This window comes from Cinclus cinclus, chromosome 3 (assembly GCF_963662255.1).
Source record: "Cinclus cinclus chromosome 3, bCinCin1.1, whole genome shotgun sequence".
NCBI classification, from domain to species: domain Eukaryota; kingdom Metazoa; phylum Chordata; class Aves; order Passeriformes; family Cinclidae; genus Cinclus; species Cinclus cinclus.
Window position 1 is genome coordinate 79925147 of NC_085048.1, and position 27790 is coordinate 79952936.

Sequence of the window (27790 nt, forward strand, 5' to 3'; positions counted from 1 at the left end):
CAACCAGATCTGAACCATGATGACAAAGTAATGTCAAGATGGAAGTAGGAGTAAAGCTGGGGATTTTTTCAGTCTGAATTGACAGGAAGATTCACTTTTTCCTTATCTGTCTTATCTAAGATCAGTAACACAGAGACAAATTGGCTTCCTTATGGGAGGAAATAGGCACAGGCAAAAGCATTTTTATACTATGGGGTTACAACAGCCCTTATTTTCAAGCTCAATAGCATCAAACGCAAATTAACATCTCACTTAATATGAAGCTCTTCTTGCCAGTCTACAATCCCCCTCATCCTTCCACCTCATCCTGCATACTCTTGGAAATCATGTGGTCTCTGGGCAGCTCTTTGGTTTGTGCAAATTAAAAGGCATCACTGCATGACAGAGGTGTTTTTGTTTGACTTATGCATGCACAGGCTGGGATGTGAACCAAAGGTATGATTGCTGGCTCAGCCTGCCCAAAGTGCATAAATGAAGATTTATTTGGGGGTTTTTTTGGTTTGTTGTTTTTTTGTTTGTTTTGGTGGTTTTGTGGGGTTTTTTGTTTGTTTGTTTTCTTTTTGTTTGTTTGTTTGTTTTGTGTTTTGTTGTTGTTGTTTGGTTGGGTTTTGTATGTTTTTGGGTTTTTGGTTTGTTTTTTTTAATGAAGTGACTTAAAAACTAGGAAGTTGCAATGTTGCTCTCTAAACAATTCTCTAGACAATTTTGTTCTCTAAACAGACCAGGTATTTCATCAACTGTATCCAGATCAGCTTACCTATTAACATACCTCAGCTGTATTTGACTAGGGCCATTTCAAGGGGCAAAAGGATTGTTTATTGTGAGTGCCTATTTAATCTCAGGCTCTCAGTTAAGACTGCTAACTCACATACTGGTTTTCCTGATCTATGTGTCTATTCATTGGGAGACCACCAACAGCCTTCCCTTCACGGCTCTGAATCTCTACCTGTCTGAATTTTGAAAACATCAGGTGTAAAAAATCTTTTAATAAACTGTGCATTCTGCTTCCATTTTGGAATACAATAAAAAATATTAAAATGAAACAGGCTCTCGTGGCCTCTTTCAAAATTTGATTTCTCCAGCATATCATCCCTCTGAAAAGGGAAAGAACAGACTTCCTGTATGTTCCCACACAGTTGCCAGAGGGACTTTTGCCCACTGTGCAGCAATTGCTGTCCTAAATAATCCTTAAACTCCAGTCACCACTCATGCTGCTCTCATGAGTGGTGTTTTGGGTGGGAACAAGGGCAACAGACCTGCAAACATCCTCCTAGGCTTCCAGAGCAAGGCAAAAAGCAAGGTGCAATTTATACTTCCATTCCTGAAATCCCAGCAGCAGAAATGTGGCATTCATGAAACAGTATTTGCCTTCTGCTTGTAAGAGTCATAGCTGAATTTGGTTCATGGAGTTTCTCAAAGCAGTCAACCTTACAGAGCTTTATATCCTTTTGCCTTTTATTTAAAAAATCTGTATTCTATAATACCTAGTTCTGAAGAAATTCACTTCAGATGGTAACATTTACATGGCAAATACTCAATTTATCTTCTGCTTCAGACCTTAGTTATTTGTTGCATTTCCACAATTTATTAAAACATAGCTCATTAGGAAATATGAAAGGTCAAGTCTCCAGAAAGTATCAAAATAAACTAAATTACACATCATTAACTGTTCATGGTTAGAGTTTTTGTATCAGCTAGACTTTTGAAGGACCATTACAAAATTGGACTACAATAATTTACATCAAAACAAGTAAGCATGTTGCAATGTAAGGCTGTGCATTTGTGTCAGCCAGTAAAAAGGAAGATGCGAACACTCCTCCAAGGAGATGATCACAAGGCACGGATGGGCAGCAGCGCTGTAAGAACTAAGGTGTGGAGAGCAAGTTACTACAGTGTGGGAGCAGCTGGACTGGAAGCATATGTCTGTTGGATGATTCAAGAACAAAGACTAAATTAATTAAATTGTATCTTTTGTACTGATCACGACCAGCTGAACAATTTTAGCATCTGAAAGTTTATAGCAAGAAGCATGCAGAAGCCATTGCAAAACAGATAAACAAAGCTTATGTTCTTGGGAGGCAGAATGCCCCCACATCACTGCTCTAGCCCCACAGCTTCGCTGTTCAGGGGTGTTAGCCTTCTCACTGAAGGCTGTGGACACACTTTCATTGTTGGATTAGAGGGTCACCACCAGATTCCAAGTAGTCCTCACACAGGGCACCATTTGTGGCAACTGAGAAGGCACTGGATGCCACACTAACTTTATTTTCTTGATTAGCTCTTTTATAAGGTAACATAGGATCCAACTATGCAGCCAAATAAGATATCTATCATACACCCATGCCCACTCACACACAGACTGCTTTTCCAAGTCGGCACATTCCTCAGTGGAATGTGGTTTTCCAGCCCAAGGGCACACACTCCCTTCCGAACATCTTATTCAGCTGTTTGTGATCCATACAAAAGATACAGTTATAATTCATTTAGTCATTCTTCCTTAATTATCCAGCAGACACGTGCTTCCAGTCAAGCTGTTTCCACACTACAGCTCTGATTTATCCGTCTTATCAGGTCATTTGATCCTGGACTAAGTAACAAACGTGTTTACTTAGTAGTGTGTTTTTTAAAAGATTTCCAAGGGGGACAGAGAATTTGGTAAACAGTCTTCTATTCCACAGGAATGAAAGAACCTCAACTAGAAAGGGGGGGGAAAAATTGTTCTGTGAGGGTGCAGTTCTTTGCTAAACTGTATCAATGTATTGGGTGCTCAATCAAATGGTCTTCCCTTGATAGGTTTATCTCTCAGTGGGTCAGTGTTGCTCAGATGCAGCTGTGTGAAATGACTGTGCATTGCACAGGCTTCAGTCCTATTTCACTGACAGCAGGATTTGAGTGCTCTTCCACTTCTTGAAATCAAAGTGACAGCCATCTCATGCCCTATGTAAGGCACATTTTGGTACCCAGCAAGGGACCAAAGTATAGTTCTGAATCATTATTTCAATTCTCTGGGAAAGAATCATGCAGAAGCCGCAAAATCTGACAGAGCCCTGACAGGTCAGAGACTGACAGACATGGATAGTGCAAAAAATGACACAATCATCCAGTGCCAGAGAACCAGATACTCACATTTCTCTTTGCCCAACCCACCTATTACACCTCAAGAGATTCAGGAACTCTAGGGATTTAATGCCTTTGCAATCCAGAAGGAGCTTACAAACCTGTGGGGAACACTTGCATCCATTTGCCCTGAAGCCTGAATATCTGTCACTTGTACTGTCTTGTCTGCCTTTATACTCTGGGATGGGAGTGGGAGGAGAAAATTACAAGAGATTTTTGTAGAGGAAGGCTCATAATCAGAAAACTCTTCTTATTCAGCATTATTAATCCCTACTGAATTAGATGCATTAGCAAAAGGTATTTCATTTCTTTAGAGATAAAAAAGAACAGTTTGAATTCTTGAGGAAATATTCTGCCTATTAGTGTCTATGTAAAGTCCTAGAAATAATACTCTCAGAAACAAAATGAAGAATAAGAAAATAATAAAGGCAAATTACCCTCTATATGCTGCTCTGCTATTAACTGTTTGAAGCAATTCCCAATACCCTTAATCTCAAGAACTCCGTGCTTATCTGCCCATCCGGTTATTTTTAATATGTACTTCTATTATTACTACTGCATTATTAATATACCCTGATAAATTAGGAGATAGCCTGGTAGTGCTCTGTTTCAGCAATGCCTTGTATAACATAAAAGTCTTTATGATGAATAACTCCTTCCCATCTGAGGAGATCCATGATTCCCTCTGCTCACAGACTAGGGGGCCCTAGGGGAATCCCGTTTCATCCCCTGAGCTGGTATTCCATTTCCCCAAAGCAGCCTGGGCCTCCTTGTGTCCACATGTCCACATGTACAGACGCTGCTGTCAGCCAGGGTGATGCCTCCTCCTTCTGTGTGGCTGGGAGAGACGAGCCCCTGGTGCCACTGCTGGAGCTCATGCCAGCACATCCTCACTACTGCTCCTCAGAGCTGACAGTATGCAATATTTAAGGTATTTTGTTAGGGGTGGGTAGGGAAGGGAGGGCAGCTTTACTAGTCATGCTGCTTCCAGAATCCGGGTTCAGGTGCTGCAGCCAAGCTAGACAAGAATAGATTTCTATTGCAAATCAAGATTTCTATTTGGAGGAAACTCCAGTAATACCAAATGTTGGAAAGAAGTGGTTTCTTAAAGACATTAAAGATAACTACTCTCACACCATATGGTTTCAAGTACATACCTCATATCTTTTTCGTGGGGAAAATGGGGGTAGGAATCAACAGCTTTTAAGGTTTCCCACATCTGTGTTTCTGTAATGGGGTATGTGATACTGTAAAGGTTATTGTATAGGTTTCCTCCTGACATTTTAATACATATCCCACTTTGCCAACACATCTTTTTCTGTCTCTCCTTCAGCATAAGCACTGTAAATTTCAAAGATCTGTGGAAAAACCTAGCAGCAATTAAAAGAGGTGAAAGCTGTTGGGATCAACAGAAACACAACAGAGCTTCACACACACCTAGAGAATTTTATGTTAAATGCTGCTATTTGTATAAGCATTTTCAATCACCACATAGGAGAAAAAAGACCGTGTATTGTATTGTATTGTATTGTATTGTATTGTATTGTATTGCACTGGAAGATTGAAACAAGCAAGAAAAAGGATATTAGTCTGGATTAAAATCTGTGAGTTTAATGGCAGTATCTTCAAGGAATGTTGAGTTGTCTTTAAAAAAATCTGCTCATTCATTAAAAAAAAAAGTCTATAGCCAGTTAGCCTTATAATTTTTTTCAGACAACTTGCTACAAAACTCCATATATAGCTTTTTCCTTTATATTTCCACTGCACTGGTGAGAAAGAGGAGATGAATACACACACGCATATATGCACCTACGTGTTTATAGATGCAAATGTGCACACCTCATCTACAGTGAGAATTACAGATACACCTGTCCATCCACATCCATCAGAGATGCACCCACTCCATTTCTCACTTCTGAGTGCTACAAGAGAGGTTTTGAACCTCACAGGCCTTAAAAATATATGGAAATACCTCCTGATTTTTCATACCAAACAGATCAATTATTTCATCAAACTTTTTCTTTCCTTTTACTATATATAGAAAGATTCTTTCATAATGAAAAACAAGAACATTGAAGTACTTTTCATATCTGGTATTTCATATCTCTCTATCCAATGAAAGATAATTTAACTGCTAATCATTTTGGGAACAACATGGAAAAGGAAGTCTAGTTACATTTGGAAAACAAAATGGCATTTGGTTATCAGGAATCCAGATCCACTAATGAAATGCTTCCAAACCCCAAGCCACAGTGCCTACACTTCTGGGAAGGAGTCCTCCCTGGAAGGGATTTATACATCACATTACAGAGCAATGAAAATCTGGCCATCTGAGGCCAGAGGCTCTAATCTAACAGGTGTGGCCTAATCTAACATCATGATCATCTTCACAGAACTACCCTGACAGGAGTACAACTGAACATCTCCAGTCCTTTACTCAATAAAGAGCAGTTTAACTTTGCTTCTATTTGCCCAAGGCCAAATGTGAAAAAGTCTGCTTGGTCCTTTTCCACGAAGGTCTGTCTGCTTTATGCAGCCTGCTCAGTTGCATGCAGGTCTGCTCAACCAGACCTGGGTCCCATATAGTGGAAAGCAGAGGACGCAGACTTCCATCAGAGGAGAGGTCAAAGTACCTAGAACTTTCTGCAAGCACCTTGTTACTTCTATCTCACCGTAGCTGGTATTCTATTAAAGGTTCCCAGCAGAACACAAGAAGAGCATCTGTTCCTACTCAGAGAGAGATCCATTTCACCTTACCCGAGACAGCCAAAACACAGATACCTCATTCTACGGCAGCTATGTTGCCTCTGTAATCAATTGAAAAAGAGAGGTACATCTGGTAGGCAAGTCAGTCAATTCTCTCCATTTCTCCATGAGAGGAAATACATATGACCAGCTTGGATCAGAAGGGCAGTGATGACCTAAGCTAGCAACATGAATCACATTTTAAGGTGGCAATAATGGTGACACTAAAGCGTGAAGGAAAACATGGGAATATAAAACGTAACTCGAAACATGCTTCCCATAACAGCACAAAAAATGAATAAATTACAATACAGAGATATTCCCAAAAATGGATCTGAATCCGAAAGGAAAAAGCAAAAAATGGGGAGATAGTGATTAAGAGGAGAAACATTTTAATGGTATTCTCCATATTAAAATGCAGTTCACGTTGGCTCCTTCTCAGCAGAGCTAGTTATCTATTGAAGTCAACGTTGTACCAGAGAAATGAGGCAGACCTTTAGAATAAGAGAAAGCAGAATGACCTTGCAGTTGAACCAAGAGGCTCAGACAAATCATTAGCCCATGATGTTCCAGCAGTGCTACAGCAGAGCCTCCTGCAGTGTCACCATCCCGCCTGCTCCACTGCTCTCCGACACATGCTGAGAGGAGTCAAACACAAAAGGAAAAGGCTGGGAGGAGAAGAACTTCAGGAAATTTTAAAGAAAAAAAGAATTGTAATAAGGTCTACAGCTGACTGCTCAAAGTGCAGTGCCTGTTACTTGCCTAACATCTCAGAAAACTCACCACGGTCCTGGGTTTAGCAAACTATCCAGTATTTAAACTCCCTCTTCAACATTGTCTGAGAAATACTCTTGAAATTTTCAATTTCTGTTATCTTAACTTTCCTGGTTTGTATTAATCTCTTCATCATGAATTTAAAAATTAATTTCATAAGGTGAGATGTAGAGGAGAGAGCAGGGAAGAAGGGGACATTTTGGGAGGTACCATTGAAAGTCTTAAAAAGGAAATGGAAATTATTAACCAGAACTATCAAAGTGCTCCAAAATATCAACCAGCAGCACCACCTAAATTAAAAAGCAAAGTAAATAAGAATAAAACGTCTAAGAAAAACTGTGAGCAGATCAGTATTAAAAACAATGTTTTTATATCCTAGAAAAATCCAGTAATTTTCATTCAAATTGCATGTCCTTCAAAGTTTAAGAGACTTTAAAATACGTGGCCACCATATAGCCATACTATTTCAAAAATATGAGAATATTTTGAAAGAGTACTTACTAGGTAAGCAAGAGTAAAGGTTTTCTGCAGCTTTATTAGGTTATCAACATTAAAAAACAGTCAATTGACCAATGTGAGTCTTGGGTATAAGGCCCACAGTCAAGTAGGAGCCCACAGATTATGGTCATTCCTGCCACGAAGTGACTTGAAGCAAGAAAACAGTCAACTTTCATAAAACTTACAGATTGCTGGGCATAAAATCATATGACAACGAAGAGGGTGCTGGATAAAGTCACTTAGAAACGTAAAAACCTAGTGCCAGCAGCCTGAAGTGATTTGAGCAAGCTAATTTTCCTTTTGTTCACCAATGTTTGCAGAAAAATTCATCAAAACAGACCAAGGTAAACAATACAAAACTAGACTTCATAGCTCTTTTCCCGGGTGAAATGTACTATACAAGAAATATAGAAAAGATTGATTCTTCTAACACAGAAATAAAAAAATGTCACCAAAGTGAGCTGAGGTACAGCCTTTTTCATATTTTTTCTGCCCAGTCCAATTCCACCTGGAAATCTCCTTGCTCACAAGCTCATCAGTACAATTTCTGAATACACCTAGGAAGACACCACTATAAGGAGAAACACCATTTTCAGTATTTTTTGAGGAAAAAATAAGGAATTTAATGAGAGACAGTCTCTTCTCCATATTTGCCATCACCAATAGCTGGTACTCAGATTAGGATACAAGTTTTTCTCTGTGATACATGGAAAGAGGTCTTCTTTCACCAAAACAAAGAGTTTCACTTAAGGACTAAGTTACTTTCTAGAAAACCTCATTTTCTCTGCTGAAGTTTTCACACCACCCTCCCCACCAGTGAAGAGGAAGATGTCTGCAAGTTTTAAAGATGGCTTTTTTTTAATGGAAAATCAGCAGAGACAAAGGAATTAAGAGAAAGATAGGTGCCTACATTAGTGGAGCACTTCTAATGCTCCCAGTTCCCTTGAAATAGCAGTTTCTTGAAGTTTCACAAAAGGAAGAAACAGCAGTTACATCATGAAAAACATGAGTGCATATAAATTTCTTAAAAATACATGTTAAAATACATTTTAAACCTCCAAGTCAACCAAAATGTAATCTGACAGGCTTCTGGCATGCCTGGGTTGGTACTTCCACATCCAGAATAAGCTTTACTTTAGAGAAAGGCAAACTAAGTGTTCAAAAAAAACATGGTTGACAAAGGTAAGAGGGTTTCATTAACAGCAATTCCTCCAGATTCTAATAATTTCACCTTTTACTTAAAGCAGCTTGAGCTTAAAACTCCTTCTAGAAAATCCCATCTAGCAGGAATGTAGGTAAAACTGCAAGAAAGCTTCCACCAGGTCCAAACAGTACATTTCTGAGGAAAAACACAGTTCTGAGCAATTCCGACTGGAGGGCAAAAGGCCACCTGGATTTCATTCCAAGTGGAACTAACTAATTTGTACAACAATCATGTTGACAACAAAGATAAACACATATGTCTCTTTTAAACGCCTCAAGGGGTCATCCTTCCACCTTTCAGTAGCCATGGTAACCTTTGGGGGGGAAAAAAAACAGCTCTCGCCTCAAAAATTGTTTTCTGTGATAGAGGGTTTAAAATCACTTTTGTCATCTGTCTGCTAACTTTTGCCCCTATACACCTGAAAGATGAAGCTTTACAAAGGAAGAATTTCTGCTTTACAAAGGAAAGAGAACTTCTCATTCTTTCTGGAGAAACCTTAAAGATGGTTGGCAGTGAAGTGAAATACAGAACATCTCTTGCAAGTTGGGCTGGCTTTCCTTGCTGACCGTAGCACAGCTTTTCATACACTCCTGCCCAATGTGTGACAAAAATGTAGAGAAAAATGTGTGACAACTGTAATGTAGACAAAAAAATCATGACATTCATCAAACAGCAGGTTAAAATGAAAACTGAAAAGGAGGTTTCCTATACCTTTTGGATTTAAACATGATACAAATTAATTTTGTTCCCTTCAAATCAACTTTGCAAATCACATAATTTTAAGAACACCTCATTGCTTCCCTGCACTGATACAAAGAGTTGACCTGGCTACTGAAAGCATCTTTTGACAAAGACTATTCACACCACGATTCATATAGGCCCCGCTCAATATAATAGTTATTCATTATTAACACCCTCATTGCATTGTTATGTAGCTTGGATTAAAGCATGTCAAAGACAGTGAAATAATTGTTGCCTGACTTAGTGAAAAGTAAACAAAAATTATTTGAAGGCAGTGGACAGCTGAAATAATAGCAGTTTGTGAACCCAAAGCATTGGCATATGCTTCTGTCCCAGCCAAAAAACAGTTCTGAATCTACTCACAAACCAGAACTTCCTGTTCATTAGAACTTTTTTCACTGTTTCTTTTGACAAATACTGCGTTCGTTTGGTATATGCACCTTCAGGTCAGACAAAATGTTTCTGATGTTTCCATATACAATTATATGTAAATCAATGTGAGAAAAAGGCAAGCTGCAGATTTATGTAAAGTGAATAGTACATTTTGGGCTTATTTCAACCAGATACTGTGTTGTGATGAAAGACTAGATTCTTCAGCCATGCACTGAAAAATTATTTTTAACTGAATTTTCTTTACTACATGTCGCAGATCCTTGGGAGAAAGGTGTATGCCTCAGGAGTATCTATCACACTGCCAGCATCCTGCTGGCATTCCTGCCCTTTGGCTGTGTCTTGGTTCCCAATGAGGGCCCCTCCCAGCCACACTCCATGCTCAGCCCCGTGCTTGATGAGCTACCACATCTCTCATTCACTCACTAAACTCTCAAAACTCCCCTTCTGTGCCACCTCTTGCCCTGTCCTACACAGTTGGGACGGGCCCCTCAGGAGCACCTGCAGCATAATCTATTACTTACTCTTAATAATCTCTTCTACACCAGCTTGAGAAAGGGCATCTAATATTACACTGCTGATGGGTTGAGGACATCGCTACCAAGATGTCCAATAATACTTCACTGTTTCTTCTTGCTTCCCATCTCTCCGTCTGCTCCTGTTTCCTACAGTGAGATCATAAATGGTCTGGACAGACACAGGGGTTTTTCTTATCTGAGTTTACACACCATTTAGCAAAACAGGTCTAGGCCCTGCAAACAAGACTGCTACTACTCCAGAAAAATAAAACGTAAACAGAATTATAAATTACAGTTGTTCTTTTAATAGGTTGAAAAGACTGCTTAAACAAAGTTCAACACTGACTTGCTTCTCCCTGGTAGGAACCTTGTGCCTAGGGATGATTTTAGTGCTAAGCATAGCTATTTTACTTTGAGATTAACAAGTACCAAATAACAAAAAATACACACACACACAATATTTAAATTATTTTTTTATCTATATTTATATATGTTTACAAACATAAGGAAAAATAAACTAATCTCTGCCCAAACATAACAAACACCTATCAGTGACAGAGGTTTATAAGACTACAAACAGAAAAATAATAAATTAAAGAAAGCACAGAGACCACATCCATTTATCCTAACCCCCTGCCACCTGAAAACAACCTATTTATTCAGGCTGGCAGAAAATTTTTCATTCCAGCTGTTTTTCATGTCAAATCTGAGATTCAGCAAAACAACATCTTTCACAGAAAAAACATTTCAGATTTTCATCTAAAATACTGATTCACTTTGGATTTTGTTTGACAGAAAATGGAAGAGGAGGTGTAGAGGGAGGATCAAGGGAAGCAGACTGGGAAGCAAGTCTAAGCAAACCTTACCAGAATGGCCTTAAGTAGTTAATCTTAGTGCAGGCATATAATAATTCATTATTTCTGCACAGAGCACCTTTTTGCTCTGTTATTGGCTTGTTATTAGGAAAGACACAACAGACTTCAGGACTATCTTTCAGAAAACTGAGATTTGGGGAAACATCATGTACAGCCACCCAGAACAGTAGCACACTGATCCAAAGACAGCAGAGAGAGAAAAAATGATGCTCAAGCTGTTGCAGTTTATGAAGCAGGATTGTCACTCAACCCAAAGGAAAACTCTCAAGAACTGACTGTGGGGACACCACACTACCACTCAAGGTCATCTCCCTCTACCATCAAATGTAAATCCAAAGTACACAGATAAATTATGACCCATAAAAGCACTCCTGTTGATATAATTACAACAGGGCCACACCTTTTTATTTAGCATCAGGAATAGCTATTTGGAAATGAGTGCTACAAAGAATCTGACTCTTTACTTTTTTTCACTTCAGCATGTGGGTACTTCTGCTAGGCTCAGTGGTGTATCTAACATCAAAGTAAAATGCTGGTTATGCAGTCCCACCATTTCATTATTAATATAATCTTCTGGCTTCTGTGAAGCTGAACTTCCGATTTCAAATAATACTTTTTGCAAAGTCCAGGCTGGCACAGTTTTTTTGTAACAAAAGGCATGAAGCATTCAACTTGGATATATACTTTCTAACCCTCTTTGTCAGTTTAGGTGCTTCAGTGGGGGGGTTGTACCCATATCCATCCCAACTGAACTGCCAATTAACTTTCAAATAAATTGGTGATAAGTAGATCTTACTCTTTTAACTTAAAAAATATATATATATCTACATATGACAGGTAGGAAATTCTGTAATTTTAAATAAATCATTGTCATTAATTTTGCAATGAGAAGTAGAATCTTTTAAAATTCTAGTAGAAGTGAAAATATAAAATAGCAACTGTTTGCTTGCAATTTTGTTTTAGAAAACTGTGAAATTAAATTTAGCCTGAAAGTCTAAGCTTTGATGTACCCAACTTCCTATCCTTCACATCTTGGATACCCACCTCCCTGGGAAAACTGACAGCTCTCTAGCTGACACCAAGCCAGTAACACCCAGCATGTGTGCCAGGGCTCACAGCCCTGTAGGAGTGAGCCTGCCTTCCAGGCAGCCTGTGCACAGCTGTCCCCTGCAGTTTCAGAAATCCACAGTCCCTGGAAACAGCCATCCTTCCAGCTCTGGTGAACCAGAATTTCCAGTAATGAATTGTCACATTAGAAATTGCCCAGCCCACTCAAACTCAAGGTAAAGTAGACTTTTGTCACACGGAGATTGCTCGTAAAATGCTATTTAAATACAAACCAGAAAAAACCCTAAAATGTTGAAAACTACTTTTAGCTTCCCTGAACCCACTTCCTCCACATGGAATAATCACATTTTATAAATGTATACCCTTAAAGAAAACACTATATGAGAAAAAAATCTGAGAAAAGTAACTGGTTTTAACACACTCCTATCAAAACATATCCCAAGCTAACTGAACAGAACACATAAACAAGGAAAACGAAAAAAGCAAATAAGCTGGGAATTCCATTACCTCATTCCTCATACCTAAAGTTTTTCCATTTTGACAGATAAATCACATTTTTATCCTGAATTTATTTACTTATTATGCCTCGCACCTATTTCTGACATATTAAAATGAAAATTGCTATAGAGGTAAACTGATGGGAAACTTTGAAAAAGTATACAAACTTCAGGTCATAATTATAAGGTGACTCCTAAAAGGTGAAAAATTAAACTGGCTTACAGAAACTGCAGGTTAGACATATTTTTGCTAATAGAAATGTGGAAAAATTTAATTTTTCCTAGTATGACTATATGAATTTACTGCTTTGAAGAAGCCTGTGCGTCACTAAAACCTCTTAGCTACTTATATACTCTGATAGTTTTGGGACAGTAAGTCTGAAATGAAAATAAATTCTTCCTTTATCACATGGGCTGCAAAATTTCAGCTTTACTTACATAGCTGGAAAGCCTGAAGCCTGTTCTTGTACATGGTTTGAAGAAGCAAATCACAGGTCTGTTAGGAAATACTGCAAAACTGCTTCCCAAGCCCTCTCCACTGGAAACCAGTGGCAAGAGGAAAGGAAAGGTTCAAATCAGCTTGGATAGACATATTGTTTAGACAGAGCTATGTTCGTGTCCCTGTGTGTAGACCCTTTCCTTGGGACATGTAAAAATAATAATCAGGAAAAGTACTGATGCAGTCCAAGATGGGAGATGAGCCCCTGTTTCCAAGAACACGCCCTTGATTATTCCTCAGCTGAATTTTTATTCACATGTAACCTATCCCAAGCACAGAAAAGTAAGACTTGTGAGAGGATGGCTTCTATTGTTCACCTATTCTGTAGCAACTTCTAACAAGGAACAGGTTCAAGTTTATTCTTCTTTCCCCCACTAAAGTCAGAATACTCATCCTTATTAAAGTTTTATAGGACCATTACAGATTTCTACATTTCTTCCCACCTACCAAGCCAGAGTAAAGGAAGGGAACCTCATATGGAGGGAATCTCTTTTCAAACAAGTATTAAACCAGCCATAAAAGTAATACTATTGTTCTTGGAAAGGTAACCCTGGAACCACACAATATAAGAAAGTGAATATCCAAAATCAGCAGTGAAAGTTCTGAAGCCTATCCTATGCTCAGCAGTCCTAAGATCATACATTCAATTTCTCTTCTAAACAAAACCTTTCACCAAATTCATTGTCACTGCTTAGTGTTCAAGGAATATGGGAAAGCCAGGCACACAGATGCTTGCATAAGAAACTATCTTGATTAAAGCAAACTGCTTTTCTCAGCAACTGCATGCTCATATTCCCAGATGTAATATGCCAGGCTCTCCACTTGTAACAGGGAAAAAGGGAAGGGCCACTCAGACAAACTACAAAGCAACAGCAAACTACATACCCACCTCCTCCATCGCCTCAACATAAGTGTGCATTTTAAGCACACTTTAAACAGCATTTTAAAAGGGAATGATTATGCAGAATGTGAAGAAATAACATGACAGAAGGAAAAAGGAGCAATTTATCCTTATCAGTGTAGAGTTTTGTTCAGGTAAATGTACTGGAAGAAAGCCAGCAAACATGAGTCAGAAGCAAATTACTGTGTGTTCACCAAGACATCAGTGTGGAAAGCAAAGGGATCAGGAACACAAAATATGCCACCGCAAGCAACCACTATGCAGTTTATGCACAGCCACAGAAACAGCTCCTCCCAAAACCCAGAATGGATATTACCTCCTGGCAGGATGGACATTAACTCCACCTAGCAGTACTGTGGTCCCAGTGCAGGTGAATTAGTGTAGCTGGGCTTTGAATGTTTTGCTGCTGCACAACTAGGTCTGTCTGTGTAAGTCAGCTTTAACTTTATTAGAAATTCACTTGCATTAATTAACTCAAGTTGCTAGGTCTTTTACACGTGTTCAGGGTCCAGCTACAGCAAGGCCAACGGAGAAAGGACATGGTTTTCCAATTCCCTTAATGCTTTGCATCTTCTCCCAAAGAAAATCAGTACTTAGTGATATTTGCAAGGCCTACCTTGCCCAAACCAGGAGTGTCTTTCACTTTGCTGACTGCCCTCAACAAACATGGTGGTGCAGGGGGTGGGGAAGCCTGAAGGATACTGCTGAAGCAGGTAGAGAAGAGTGGATTTTCAGGAACAGATGATGCAGAAGGCCTGTGCTTCTTCTTTTTGGAAGACAGGTTCAATTTCTGAGCAGCTCTGTGGGAAAAACAACAATAGTAAACTAAAACAACCTCAAACTCATCAACAAGAACAAATAAAAATATTTATCAGGTTACTATTTACGTAGGCTCTCAGTTTTGACCTTGTTGATCCCAATAGTTTTATAATTCTTGTTCTTCACTTCTTAGTATTATTTTAATGCCATTGACCACAAAGTTGCTCCAAACTTAGAGTCTTCATTAAGGAGGGTCACAATCAGGCCTCTGTCACAATTTTATCTGTTGAAATAATTCAGCCTGCAAGAAAGCTTCAAACCAATGAGTTGTACGACAATTTCTGTTTTAAAATTATGAAAGGTTCACACAGAAATGTACAGACTTAATTAATGATAAATGCTCAGGTGACTCTACTGAGGTGTAAGAAGCCTTGCACTAGTGGTTCAAAATTTTGATCACCTCTTGTAACATAAGCCAGTGTAAAAGTTGAACAAATGTTGACCAGTGAAAATACTACCGTTTGTGGTGAGATGGAGACAATCAGACAAACTCCAGCTGCATTAACCACTAAGCAGGGGAAACAGTGAAGACTGTTTTTATTAGCACAGAATTCTCTGATTAAGAATGCTGAAGTTTGTCTAGAGTTTGATTAAAAAGCTAAGGTTTTCTGGAGCAGAAACATTCAGTACTTTTGTTTTGCAAAATGCTTTCTTTTGAGATATAATGCAACATTCAAGCTTATATTATCTGACTCATAACTTTAAAGTAATGACATCATTTTACCCAAAGGAGTCAGGGAAGGAAGACTGGCTATATACACACATGTGCACACACACACATTTCGATATGCAAGTAACCTGTGTTTTTACCAGGTGTCTCAGACACGTGGACAAATTACTGCTTGGTATGACATTGCCATATGGCAGCTGGTCACAAGCACACTGTGTGCACCACCAGGGTGGATTCTTTTAGCCTACGGAAAGTGCAAAGCACTTCCAGATAAATTTGTTTCTAACAAAAGAAAAATGCTAGGAGATTTTAACTGACCTGACACAGAATTAGAAGTTTGTGTACCACCTCCTTGTCCTTTCTCTTTACTCTGACCTCAAAGCTGCAGTTCATAGCCTCTCCCTCTCATTTAAGCATACACTTTCTTTTCCTTAGAAAACATACTCAAAATGTATTGTCAAAACCATTTTTCCCTTTCCTTGCAATATTTCCATGGTTTGAGAGGATTCAATTATTTCAGCTCCCACACTGTCCGTCATGAACACTTTTATTAAGTTGTCCATGCTGAATAAGGTCTTCTGTACATCTTGGTTTCACTATAAAATTATTTTAAGAGAAGTCTTGTACTCTATGTGCAACAACTGAACATGCAAATATGCACCAAACATACCGAAAGCATTATCCCTGTGGTCAAGCTCATTAGTCCATTCTGAAATATAGGAAGTGGCTCCATCCACTATGGTCATCTATTTGATCTTACTGACTCTTTCCTGGTGAAAATATATTTTCTAAAAGCTGTTTCCTGAATTGACTGACAGAGCCATTATCCTTCTTGTCACTAAATGCTCCCCCAGAATTTGCTGTTCTTTTTACAAAGCTGACAGTGTAATACAAACCACACTTTGACCCAACCAAGCACAGAGCCGACATTTTCTTAAAGAAAACACATTATTGGAGGTACCTGGCCTTTTCAAAATCTTGGAACTATACTATAGTTTGACAATTATAACCTTTGAGATTGCATACAAAAGGAATTACCTGCATTTCCCTTATATTTTTGGCCTGTGACTGGGAAAATGCATGAAAAAATATGAACTATTTCTCACAACTTCATGAGGTTCTCTGGTTTTCCCCAAGTAGAAGAAATCAATGCATGGCAGGTTAGAGAATCATTTACAAGCCCCATCAGACTGGACTGAATTTTGAAGGGGATCAAAAAGGCAATAAGTATCAGGTAATTCCCAGAGCATTTAACTGGGAGTAGAAGGGTAGTTTAACCACATGTAGGCTGCAATATGACACAAATGCATAGTGTGGCTTTCTTGTGAGCACATTTGCGTGAGCAAAATCCTTCAGAATGAGTAGCTAGCTTTGCTCCAAACACAGCTGGTCATGCCAGCTGGTATTGATTTGGCCCTGTAATCTAGCACAGGAAGTTAGAAATTCCCATATTTCACTTTTCCAGGCAAGTCAGAGCCCTGGCTCTCCCATGCAGACCCTCTGGACCACCTGACTTTTCAGGCAAAGCACCAGGCTGGACCCTGGGAGACCTGAGGGCAGTGCAGCTCACAGATCTGCCAGCAGCAATTTAGGCTCTGCTCTTTGTATAGGAGCCAGCTATTTTATTTTTTTTTCATTTCATATCTAGTATAATAGGGCTCTGATTTCCACTTGAGACTCTGCATACTGCTGCAATAATGGTGATGGCAGTGATGGCAGCATGGCTTTATGTACTGACAATAAGAGGATCATATTCCAGGTAGTATTAGCTCCCACTTGAGCCAAGTGCTATCAGCTATGGAATATGCAGGGGTGTGCAGGGGGCTCCAGACCATTGCAAACCACTTCCCCACTGTGTGTGGTATGGCTGTGGTAGGGATTGCATACACAGAGACACACAAGGGACTTGATCCAAATTCAATTTTCAAAGTGCATAATTTAAACTGCATTAGACCACTGTGTGAACATACTCATTCACATCAGAATTGTCTTTAATGTCATTTTACTGAATTATCTTCCGAAAGAATGCATATTTAATCCAGTTTAGCTAATATATTTTGGATTAACACCGTCAGATAATCTGGACTATTTCTTTCCTGAGATTCCTGATGCAAACAAGCAGCTGGAGACTTTTTGAGTGCTTACAAGATTTCTGGCAGAGAAAAATAATCACAAGATCAAGAGTTGAAATTGCAGGAGGACATTAAAAAGCTGATTAAAATTCAGTCCAAATAAATCTAATACATTGCCCTGGCAGGAAAGGGGAACTGCTTTGAAAGCCCACCTGATCCATAGCAAAAACTGAAATAATTTCTTGGAAGGAAAGATATTTGTTGCTTTGTTTTTTTTAAATAAAACTTTAATGATGTTTATCTTTGGGCAGTCAGAATAGTTTTCACACCCCACAAATGCAGAAATGGTGATGTATTTTTTCCTGTTAAAACTTTACAAGAAGGTTGGGATTTTTCAAACTTAGGCTTCTAAATTAATGCCAATAAAATTCAAGGGACACTTGTTTAGCCTGATGAAAGAGGTTTTTTTTCAGCAACACATGATCCAAGACAAAGTTAAAACTTTAGGACTGTCAAAGTAGAGGTCAGTAGGCCCATTAGGTTCATTAGATTCAAAAGGAGGTGGAACATTAAGGGGATACTTAAAATATTATTCACACTTGTGTCAGCAAAGATCATTGATAAGTAACACTGACTGACACACTGCACCATCAGTGACATCTGAAGAGATTTCCTTAGGTGTGTATCTCTGTATAACTATTCCTTACTGGATGTTCATGCTACACTAAGATGCATGCAGTACTTATTATCCTGGGAAACAAAATTCCATCACAGAAGGTACTGACCTGGCTTATCAGTTACTCTGTCAAAATAGGAACTAAAATTTCATTTTCATACTTTATTTTCCACAGGGGAAATTACTCACAAGCTGTAGATGCTGAACAGCCATGTATTAACTAACTTAATTGTAAAGATTTACAATTCTAATTTGAACTAAAAATCTATTTTTCTTCTTTATTTGGAGATATACATTTCATTTTATAACAGAAAAATATTCTGGCTGGGTACACCATTCAAGGAGTAAGGTGTATGAACCTTATCTGTGCAAGGGAAGGCTTAACAAAGCCTTGATTTGACAAGCCCAAAGTAGGTTAATGACATTCCCTAGCAACTAAAACACTACCTTTACTTATCCAAAAACTGCCTTGCCTGCTATATCTCAATGTATGTTGAAAATTAGATGGAGGTTTAGTTTGGAAATCAGTCTTCTGAGCAAACTCTCTAAGTGTATTTGTGCAGCTATATCACCAGTTATAAAATAGACCAATATATCTGTGATCAGCAGTGTTGGTCCCCCAGCATGAAATATTTGAATCCTATAAGTGACAGACACAATTATCCAGCCACACCCTCAAAACAACAGCTGTATTGATGTTCTCTTTCTCTTTTTCTGTTTGTTTTGTTTTTGTTTTGTTTTTGTTGTTTTTTGTTTCTTTTTTTAACCCAAGACATAATTCCTCCTGTAGAAAAAAATTTTTGACTAAAAAGTTAAAACAATCTGTGTAGCATTTTACTCAACTGACTATGCTGGTTTCAGCTGGGGTAGATTTAATTTTCTTCCCAGTGGCTAGTGTGGGGCTGTGTTTTGGGCTTGTGCTGAACACAGGGTTGATAATAAAAAGCTGTTTTTGTTATTGCTGAGCAGGGCTCACACAGAGCCAAGGCTTTTGCTGCTTTTCCTACAGCCACCCACACTGGTGAGGAGGCTGGGAGTGCACAGGAGGTTGGGAGGGAACATAGCTGGGATAGGTGACCCAGAGTGACCAAAGGGATATTCCAGGCCACATGGCATCATGCTCAGGATAGAAAGTGAGGGGAAGAAGGAAGAAGGGGTGGAATATTAGGAATGTTGGTGTTTGCCTTCCCAAGTGACCATTACATGTAATGGCCCTGCTCTCCTGGAGACGGCTGAACACCTGCCTGCCCATGGGAACCACTGAATTAACTCCTTGCTTTGCTCTGCCATTGTGCATGGCTTTTGATTTCCCTGTCAAACTGTCTTTATCCCAACCCACAAGTTTTACCTCATTTTTACCTTTCCCATTCTCTTCCCTGTCCTACAGGTGAGGGAGAGAGCAAGTGGCTGCTTGGGGCTTGGCTGCTGGGTTAAACCACAACACTGACAGAATGTCAAACAAAGGTATCCTGGAATTCTGCCATTAGTTTTAACTATTTCCAACTCAAATGTTTGCCAAAATGGTTTCCAAGTATATTTTCTGTTTTGGGTAAATATGGTTATATTAAATGAGTCATCATATCATAGAAAAGTCCTCATGTAGCTGGAAGGTAAAAAACAGTGGGATACATCAAATTTATAACCATGCAGATTCCATTTCTGTGAGAAAAGCCAATCTTGATTTTCAGTCACACAGGGTCCCTAGATAGTGCTTTATCCAGAATCTTGCATCACTGAATTATGTCACCTATATGCTGCCCATACAAACTGGACAGAGTGCACTAAATGGGATGTTCACATTTGCTGATCATAGGGATCTAACCTACTTTCTCTGAATTTTCACCAAAATTGATTCTATTTATTCCATTCACCTGCATAGGTGATGCAGGTTCAGTAAGGTGGCATTACAGCCAGGCTGACCTGACTATTACCAAAAGGGTCCTCCAAAAGGAGAGACCAAAAGGGGAGACCCCACACCTGCCACTGCCCTGTCTGCAGACTTCCTTTCCCTGTCTTGCTTCTTTCCTCACATTTATTTTGGCTTGGCTGCTACTGCTTTAACCTCATAAATGGGCTTGTACCAAGAGTGTTTTAAATCATACTTATTTGACATGGCTAATATGCCTGAATTACTATGGCAAGTTCTTTTCCAGCCTTAAAATCCAAGGCATCTGGTATGAAATGCGGTTTCATATAAATCTCATATTTCTATCTGGAGGGCAACAAATTGGCCAAGAGCCATGGCTCCCTCTGTGCCATGCCTTACCTTGCATCTTCTGAAGCAAAGAGCAGAAAGATGCTTTAGAGGATGTTTAGCCCACAAGCTAACAGCTTGCTCTGCTGCCCCTCCACCATCTGCTGTGAACCAGGGCTACCACCTGGGAAGCTTGTTCCAGAAACAAGAACAGCCTCCAAGAGGCTTTTCCTCCTATCTCTACATGAAACAGTTTTTCTCACCCAGAGTGAAAGCAAAAAGAGTGCTAAATCTTGCAGCTGGCCTCCCATGTCCCTTCTCAGTCCTCCTTCCCTGCCTTCCAACAGGAAGCTACAAGCTATAAACAAGAATCAGGACAACTTTATTTAATTCTCAGGGTGGCCAAACCCAGGGCTGTGGTGTTGCAGCCTAGTAAGATATGTAAGGAATGAAATAAAAATCCTCAGAGGAACATTTTCAGGATTTGTAGTTCCAGTAAGGTTCTGAGTATTTGTGTTTAATTATTTTACAATGCCTTTAAAATCTGGAGATAATTTGAGCTTTCTGCTTATTCTGTAGAAGGTATAATAAACATCTCTCTAATGCCCAGTAAACACTTGCCCCGTATTGTTCTCTTTATTTTTATGCATGCATTCAATTTCATAGCAACAATAAAGCTGTCCCAGGCTGTAATCTTTCACATCATGGGTGGCAGTTCAGATATTTTGGCCACAACACTTCAGTGACTGTACTCTCCCCAGGAACTGTACTGTAACTGCCAAGAAACTCATTATTTTTGACTTCTTTAATTCAGAAAGAGTCAAAATAGGACTTCAAACTTTATTCAGGATAGGTCTTAAAAAAGCTGAGGCACACAAGCAAACTCAGTGAAATTAACAGCACAGACATGCTCTTATATCAGCTTCAGAGCTGAGTAAATTCACTGGCAACAGAGCTGCTCCTAGGTGGCACCAAAACAAAGATGAGGAATATGCTTGCAGACCAATAGCTTAACAAGAAACTCAAAGTTCTACACAACTGTACCGTGGGACAGAGGACTCATATTCTACACAGCTGATATTTGAGGGAAACTCCCAGTCTGAGAGACAGATATGACAAGATTTGAAGCAGACCCCTTCTCATGTCATTACTGTTTGTTTCACAACATCCTCTTCGCCAGGTAGCACTGTATTCCAGCAGAGATCTTTTTATCTAACCTATAAGTTCCTGGAAAACACTGATTTGGTGACAGATGTCCTTCTGCCTTTGGCAAGAGGATCATTCATTAGCACCCAGGCAAAAAGGTAATGTTGGCAAAACATGTAACAACTCAAATGAACCATCATAGCTGGAATTTCTACAAGAGCCCATGGCTTTGTCCTTCAATAATACCTATCAAGAAAACTACATCTTGACTCAATATCTTGATGCATTTAGCTAGAGAAAGATAATTTCTGATTACTTTGCTCTTTTTTTTTAATCCTTATTCTCTTCTCTTCTAAGTATGGTTCCTAAATTTCAGGCACTACCAACCAAGGTAGTGGTCACACACATGATAAAAATGACCAGATTTGCCCTTTTTCCTGTATTATTGACTGCAGACACACATAATCAACCAGCATTTTTAGAGAAAAAAAAAAGAGTGATTTTGGTAACCAGCAGAAGAACCCAACCATATGAAAAATTATCAGCAATCAAACAAAGAAGAGAAATAACTAGTCAATTCTTAAAAGAGTGGGTAAAGGTTGTTTTTACTATTAATCTATCTTATTGTTCTCTATGAAAAAAAGGTTTTATAAAAAATGGTAGTCAGACAGATGACAGTGCTCCCATTATCCTTTTCTTGGAAAGCTGTGAGGATCAATTGGGTATGTGTCACTGCATGCTTAATGCATGAAGCAAGCTGACCCATAATACTTGGATAAAGTCAGATGTTTAGCACTAGTTTAACACAGGAAGAAGACCAGATATATTTACTGTAACTCAAATTAATTCACATGTCTTAATCACTTACCACCATGGTTACTTGACCACGTTTTTTCAGACCAGAGTAGCCTTTATTTTAGTCACACAGAGCTGAGGGCAAGGGTTCTAGTATCTTCCAAGGAAAGGTCAGAAAGAGTCTCCAGCCAGCTCAGCCTTTGAGTGTTCAGAAGTATTGCATATTTATGCTGATTTATACGTATCGAATACAATTTATACCTATAAATACAATTTATTATGCAAGGTGCCAGCATTGCCACAAAATAGTAAGGAAGGAGATGTGCTGCTTTATCTTTGTAGTATTACTGTATACAACAAGAAATCGTTGTTAACTGTAAAATATTAAAGGTATAGATGTACAGGTACACTGGCTTCTCATGAAAGATCCCTAAGTAATAGCCGGCAGATTTTTCCCTATGTCTGAGATAACACAGGAAATGCCAAACCATTGGACTGAACTCCTGGTTAGTTAGCCCCTAGCTGACTCTCCTCATGAGCAATCATGACAGCTCAAAAACATGACTAACAGGACCTTTGCAATGTGGGGCCCACAAACCACTGGCCATTTAATAACAGTCCTCAAAATCACATAAAGAAAATTCTTCAGCTGTAAGTTTTATGGAGCTTATACAATTACAGTTTCTCTATTATCTTCAATGCTAAAGCCTGACCACATACTGTGCAGAAAGCTATTCTGCTTCATATCTGTCCCATTCAGCAAAACCCTCTCATAACACCAGGAGAAAAAGCAGCCAGCACACAGATTCACAGTCCATTTTGTCATTGTTTAACTTTCCGGTTGGCAGAACCATAAAAAGGTTAAAAGGCAGGTATGTTTTACAGGGGGGTTTGCCTCATCAATATTTCTGAGGTCAGCACACTTAAAATAACACCAGCATACAAATGGTAAACTATTCTGACAATGCAGATGCACTAAAATTAAATGCACTTAAGCCCAGCTCTGACAAGCCATCTCCTGTTGTAGTAAAAAATAAGATTTGCCTTGTACTCATTTAAGTCCCCATCATGAGATAGTGATAATTCTTTGATACAAGTTGTTTTCAGCTACTAGAGACTACAACAATTACTATAAATGGCATGCTAAGGTCCAAGTCTGAGGTAATCCTCTCAGCAGACTAAAATCAGTCCAGTCCCAACAGCTTATAAGCAAAGTAGACAAAACAAAAGAAAGAAATTGTATGATCCCACTTTCCTAGGGACAGGGTGAAGCACAAAGAAATTCATGAATGGTAGGAAATAATAAATTCACCTAGATTTTCTTGACAGATTCACACAAATAGTTACAGTGGTTTTGGAGATGCCTAACAGCATCATCATGAGTATCGGCAAGGAAGGCACCCAGATGATGGACTTGTGCTCCATACCAGGGTATGGAAGGAGAACAAGAGCTAGTGGGCATATGTTAAAGCAAGAGGAGTCTGAACACAGTATAAGGAAAAACTTTTTCACCCTGAGGGCAGCCAAGCAGTACTGTGAAAGTTATTGTGCTTGGGAAAGTTTAAGTCCATATGGGTAAAGGCCTGGGCAATGTGTCTGATCTCAGGGCTGAGCCTGCTTTGAGCAGGAAGTTGGTAGAAACAACCCTCCAGCCACCATGATCCAATGATGCTATGAAAGAAATCTGTATTTTTTTTTTTCTTTCAAAATGTACTTTCTCTGAAAATTTTCAAAATAATCACTTAGCGTCAGTCTCAGAAATCTAGGAAATTCAAAATTAAAGCTTTACGTTTTAGAATAATAATAATCTAAATTTAAGTAGAGAAATGTCACACTACAATTCCAAACTGAAAAAGAGAATAGCTTTTTCTTTTTCAAGACTGTAACCAAAATAGATTTAAAAACTTCTTGATTATTGTTTACTTTCCAGCAGGACATTAGCTAATCAGCTGCAGCTGATGAATTTAGCGTGAATGAAGTCCACATTTCTTGCTGAGAAAAAACATTGACACTAATTTCACCCACATTACCTTCAATGTCTTATGACAAGACCTTCTCTCTCTATTTACTGAAGACTCAGCAATAATTCTTCATAACACTAAATGTCCTCCTACCCTACCATTTGTAAGGGAAGTCCCATGTGCCCAGCCTCTTGAAGGAATGTTCAGCATTCTGCTGGCTTGGACCCCACTTCCTTTGGGAACTGACCTTAATATTTAACCTACTTTAATCATGCTGCAGAATGATTATGAAAAATTATGAAACTGGAAAACACTATTATTGTTGGCAATTACTGATATATTTAAAACAAACCTTTTGTTCTTTTTTTTTCTATTTCCCATAAAATGAAATTTAAAAAAAAATTAAAAAGCATTAAATTAAATACACCAGAGAGAGTAGCAGGGCATTGCCAGGAAGAATTGAACTATACAGATGCATGGCAGAGGCACCAAAAAGCAAAATTTATGACATACAAAGCCATTAATCTGTAGCTTTTTGCTTATTAACTGTTCAGATTTCAGTGAAAGCAAATTCTTTTTCAGTTCTGCAGGCACTCTTCAGGTAACTGGACAAACCATTACACTGAACAAGTTTGTTTCTTAGCAAAACCAAATTTTTGAAAATACCTCTAGAGGTGGAAAAATAAGTTGATTAAAATGGCTCAAAATTTTATGCAAAAATATTTCCCTAAACTCATCCTCTCCCATATTAAAAAGGCAGGAAAATGCATTTGCTGCTTAATTTTGCTTGGATCTCAATCTCATTTATGATTTGTTGATAGCACCAATATTTGCAGCTCTGTTCCACCTGCATAAAGTGCCAGTACTCTGTTCAATATCGCTGAAGTAAAGTTGAGACTGAGGTGTGTAGTGGGGAGGGAATATCAGAGGAATTAGCAAGGATCTTTTCTGCCCTTCCATAACACCAAAGGGACTGCACTCTCTGAGTCTCCTGGGTCCATGGTAGATACTACAAATACAAGGGGTAACATTACCTAGAAAAATCTTTCGACTCTTAAATGTACTTGGGCCCCTCTAAGAATAAGTCACAAAGTGTATTTCTCACTGTATTTCTTTTATACAAGACAGAGGACAGGAGAAGAAGACAGCACTTTCTGCATACAGAAAAAAATAATGTGTATATTTTGCTTTCCAGAGCAGATGATAACAGAAGGATTAATCTGTTTCTTTTGCCCTACTACAGCCACCTGCAGCAAGGCACAAGCAGGCCAAATGATCCCTCACCCTGCGTTTGCAAAAAGAGAAGGCATTATTTTCCATTCTGGAAATTTGATCACACTCACACATTTGGTATATTAGTCATTGTAAATAACCTAAACTGGCAACAAAATAAAACTCAGAATTTTGCTTCCAGCACGACAAGATTCTGCTCCCACTTGACATGCTTTTATCTGATTTAAACAAGAGAGGATGGAAGCCTTATTGACTGGGTAGTGTAGTTAAAATTAAGCTGACCAACAGATCTGGCATGTCTGGGCTTGCCTCTTTGAATTAAAGAATTCTCCAGGTCCTTCACAGAGAAACACATTCCTGTTGAAGCTTCAGAACAAAATGAAAATTTCATTCAGTCTGGAAGATATTGATCCACTTTGGGACTTATTCAAGCTGCCTGGCTTTATCAGTTTAGACCTCCTGGGCTCGTAACAAACACATGCAGTACTGTCTGAGAAGCCTCAAGCAGACTGTCCCCTCCTGCTCCCACCCTGAGTCTTCTGTGACCTAGTACCCAGCAAATGCAGCTTGCAGTCAGGCCACTCTAAAAGGCTTTTTGCACATATCAGTATATCACAGCACTTTGATTTCCCACAACTAAAAAACTCCCCCTGCACCCTCTCACTGAGCTGCAGAGTTTAACACCAATCCTTTGTCTTTAACAGCACCCATTAGAGCAGTAAAGAGTGGGGCCCTGCACAGTCCTGGCCCTAAACAGCCACATGTGAGGTCACGCTCTCCAAAATCAGGTAATTTTAATAAATCTTGTTTTACCCACTTGCAATATCACCATAAACTGTGGGCATCACTGAAGTAGCCTCATTCAAGTGGTCATTCAAGAATGAATGCTACAACTCAGAAGGCTGACAAATATTGGGGGGCAAGAGGGATTTAAAGTACTTTCACTTGAAGTAGCTGATAACAAAACCTTTTTACACCACAAGACATAATAGATTTCTAAATATATTCTTTCCCCTGATACAGTGCTTCAGTGGAAAAGCCATAGGCATACACTGCTTGTCCACAATGCCAAAGCACTGCAAAGCTGATATAGACAGACAAGCCACATAAATACACTTTTTTTTTTTTTTACCACTGCCTAAATGTAAGTTGTCCCACCGTAATTTCAACACTATGGTTACAGAAAATGGCCTTCTTAGTGTGAAAGTATCCATTCTGGTCAGTTTATTCCTAAACAGCACGGGGAATAAGGAAATACAATGTAAAGTACTACCTAATGATAAATTTGCCATTACTCAAGAGCAGCTCTACTGGTACATTTATTTTGGCAAGAAGAAATATGCCCCATAATGAAAATTTTTGCTTTGTACATATGAACACACACATGCAATACAGCCAAGTTTACTTTCCTTGCACAGATCAACACCCACACCAGTCCTGCAAGCACAAACCAAAGAAGAAAAGCCCTGTGGAGCACAGGACAGGGCATCAATTTGGGGTCTTGTTAGTGTGAGCAATTACCATTCCATTGCTCCACACCTGAGCTGGGACAGCAGAACTCTATACCAGAAAAAGCCACTGGCCACAGGCCTCTCCCTTTCAGTCATCATTATCACTGACTTCCATTTTCCTTCATTTTATTATGTTCCCTTGTAGCTATTTTCCATCTGCTGTGTTACCTGTTTTTCTCTTTGTCTGGTTACCTCAGTTCATTTAAACAGGTACTATCACAAACACAGCAGGCAGATGAAATGCATTCGGCTCATCACCAACAGTCCAGTGTCCACTCAACTCAGGGGTGATGTTACAGTCTTCATTTTACGATTAGCTCCTGCCCGCTGCACCTACTTAGACTTTCATTTGCTATTCTGTTCCCCCAGCTAGAGATCTGGATTTTTTTTGGATTTATTTTCTGTTCTAGATACCTATCTCTGAAAAAGAAGTTATGGAAGGGAGACCCATGGAGTATGTGACACAGTGCCAGGAGAAACATTGTATCTGTGGGACCTTTTTGCATTGTTATATTTCCCACATCTGATCACATTAAATTCAAATCAATAATGTAAGGGGCAGTTTCAATGACTCTCTGGAGATACAACCGTGCTCCAAAGCTCACTGAGGCCAATCTTGGGTCACTTGTTTCTGAATGTATTATAAATTTCCTCTTCAAATTCAATTTTGTAAGGACCCAGGCATTGCCTGGGATATATGATGCATTCCTTTAGCTTCTACTGAGACTAATGGGACATTAAAGGGCTGGACAAATTTCAGGAATGGGCATTTTCCGAATTATAAAAGTGATTCCTGTCTGAGGACTGGATCCAATAACACGGTGTATGCCCTGTATTGCTGCTGAGAGCAAAAAGAAGCACAAAATACTCATTCTCTTGAAGAAGG

General features: G+C 39.0%; 1 protein-coding gene across 1 annotated transcript in view; it reads right to left on the reverse strand.

Moving 5' to 3' along the window:
- KIF26B (kinesin family member 26B) overlaps positions 1 to 27790 on the reverse strand; it is a 270452-nt gene that overhangs the window by 85972 nt on the left and 156690 nt on the right. Inside the window, exon 5 of the mRNA XM_062489199.1 lies at positions 14444 to 14627. Within this exon, the coding sequence (XP_062345183.1) occupies positions 14444 to 14627 (184 nt within the window). The remainder of the gene's footprint in view (positions 1 to 14443; positions 14628 to 27790) is intronic.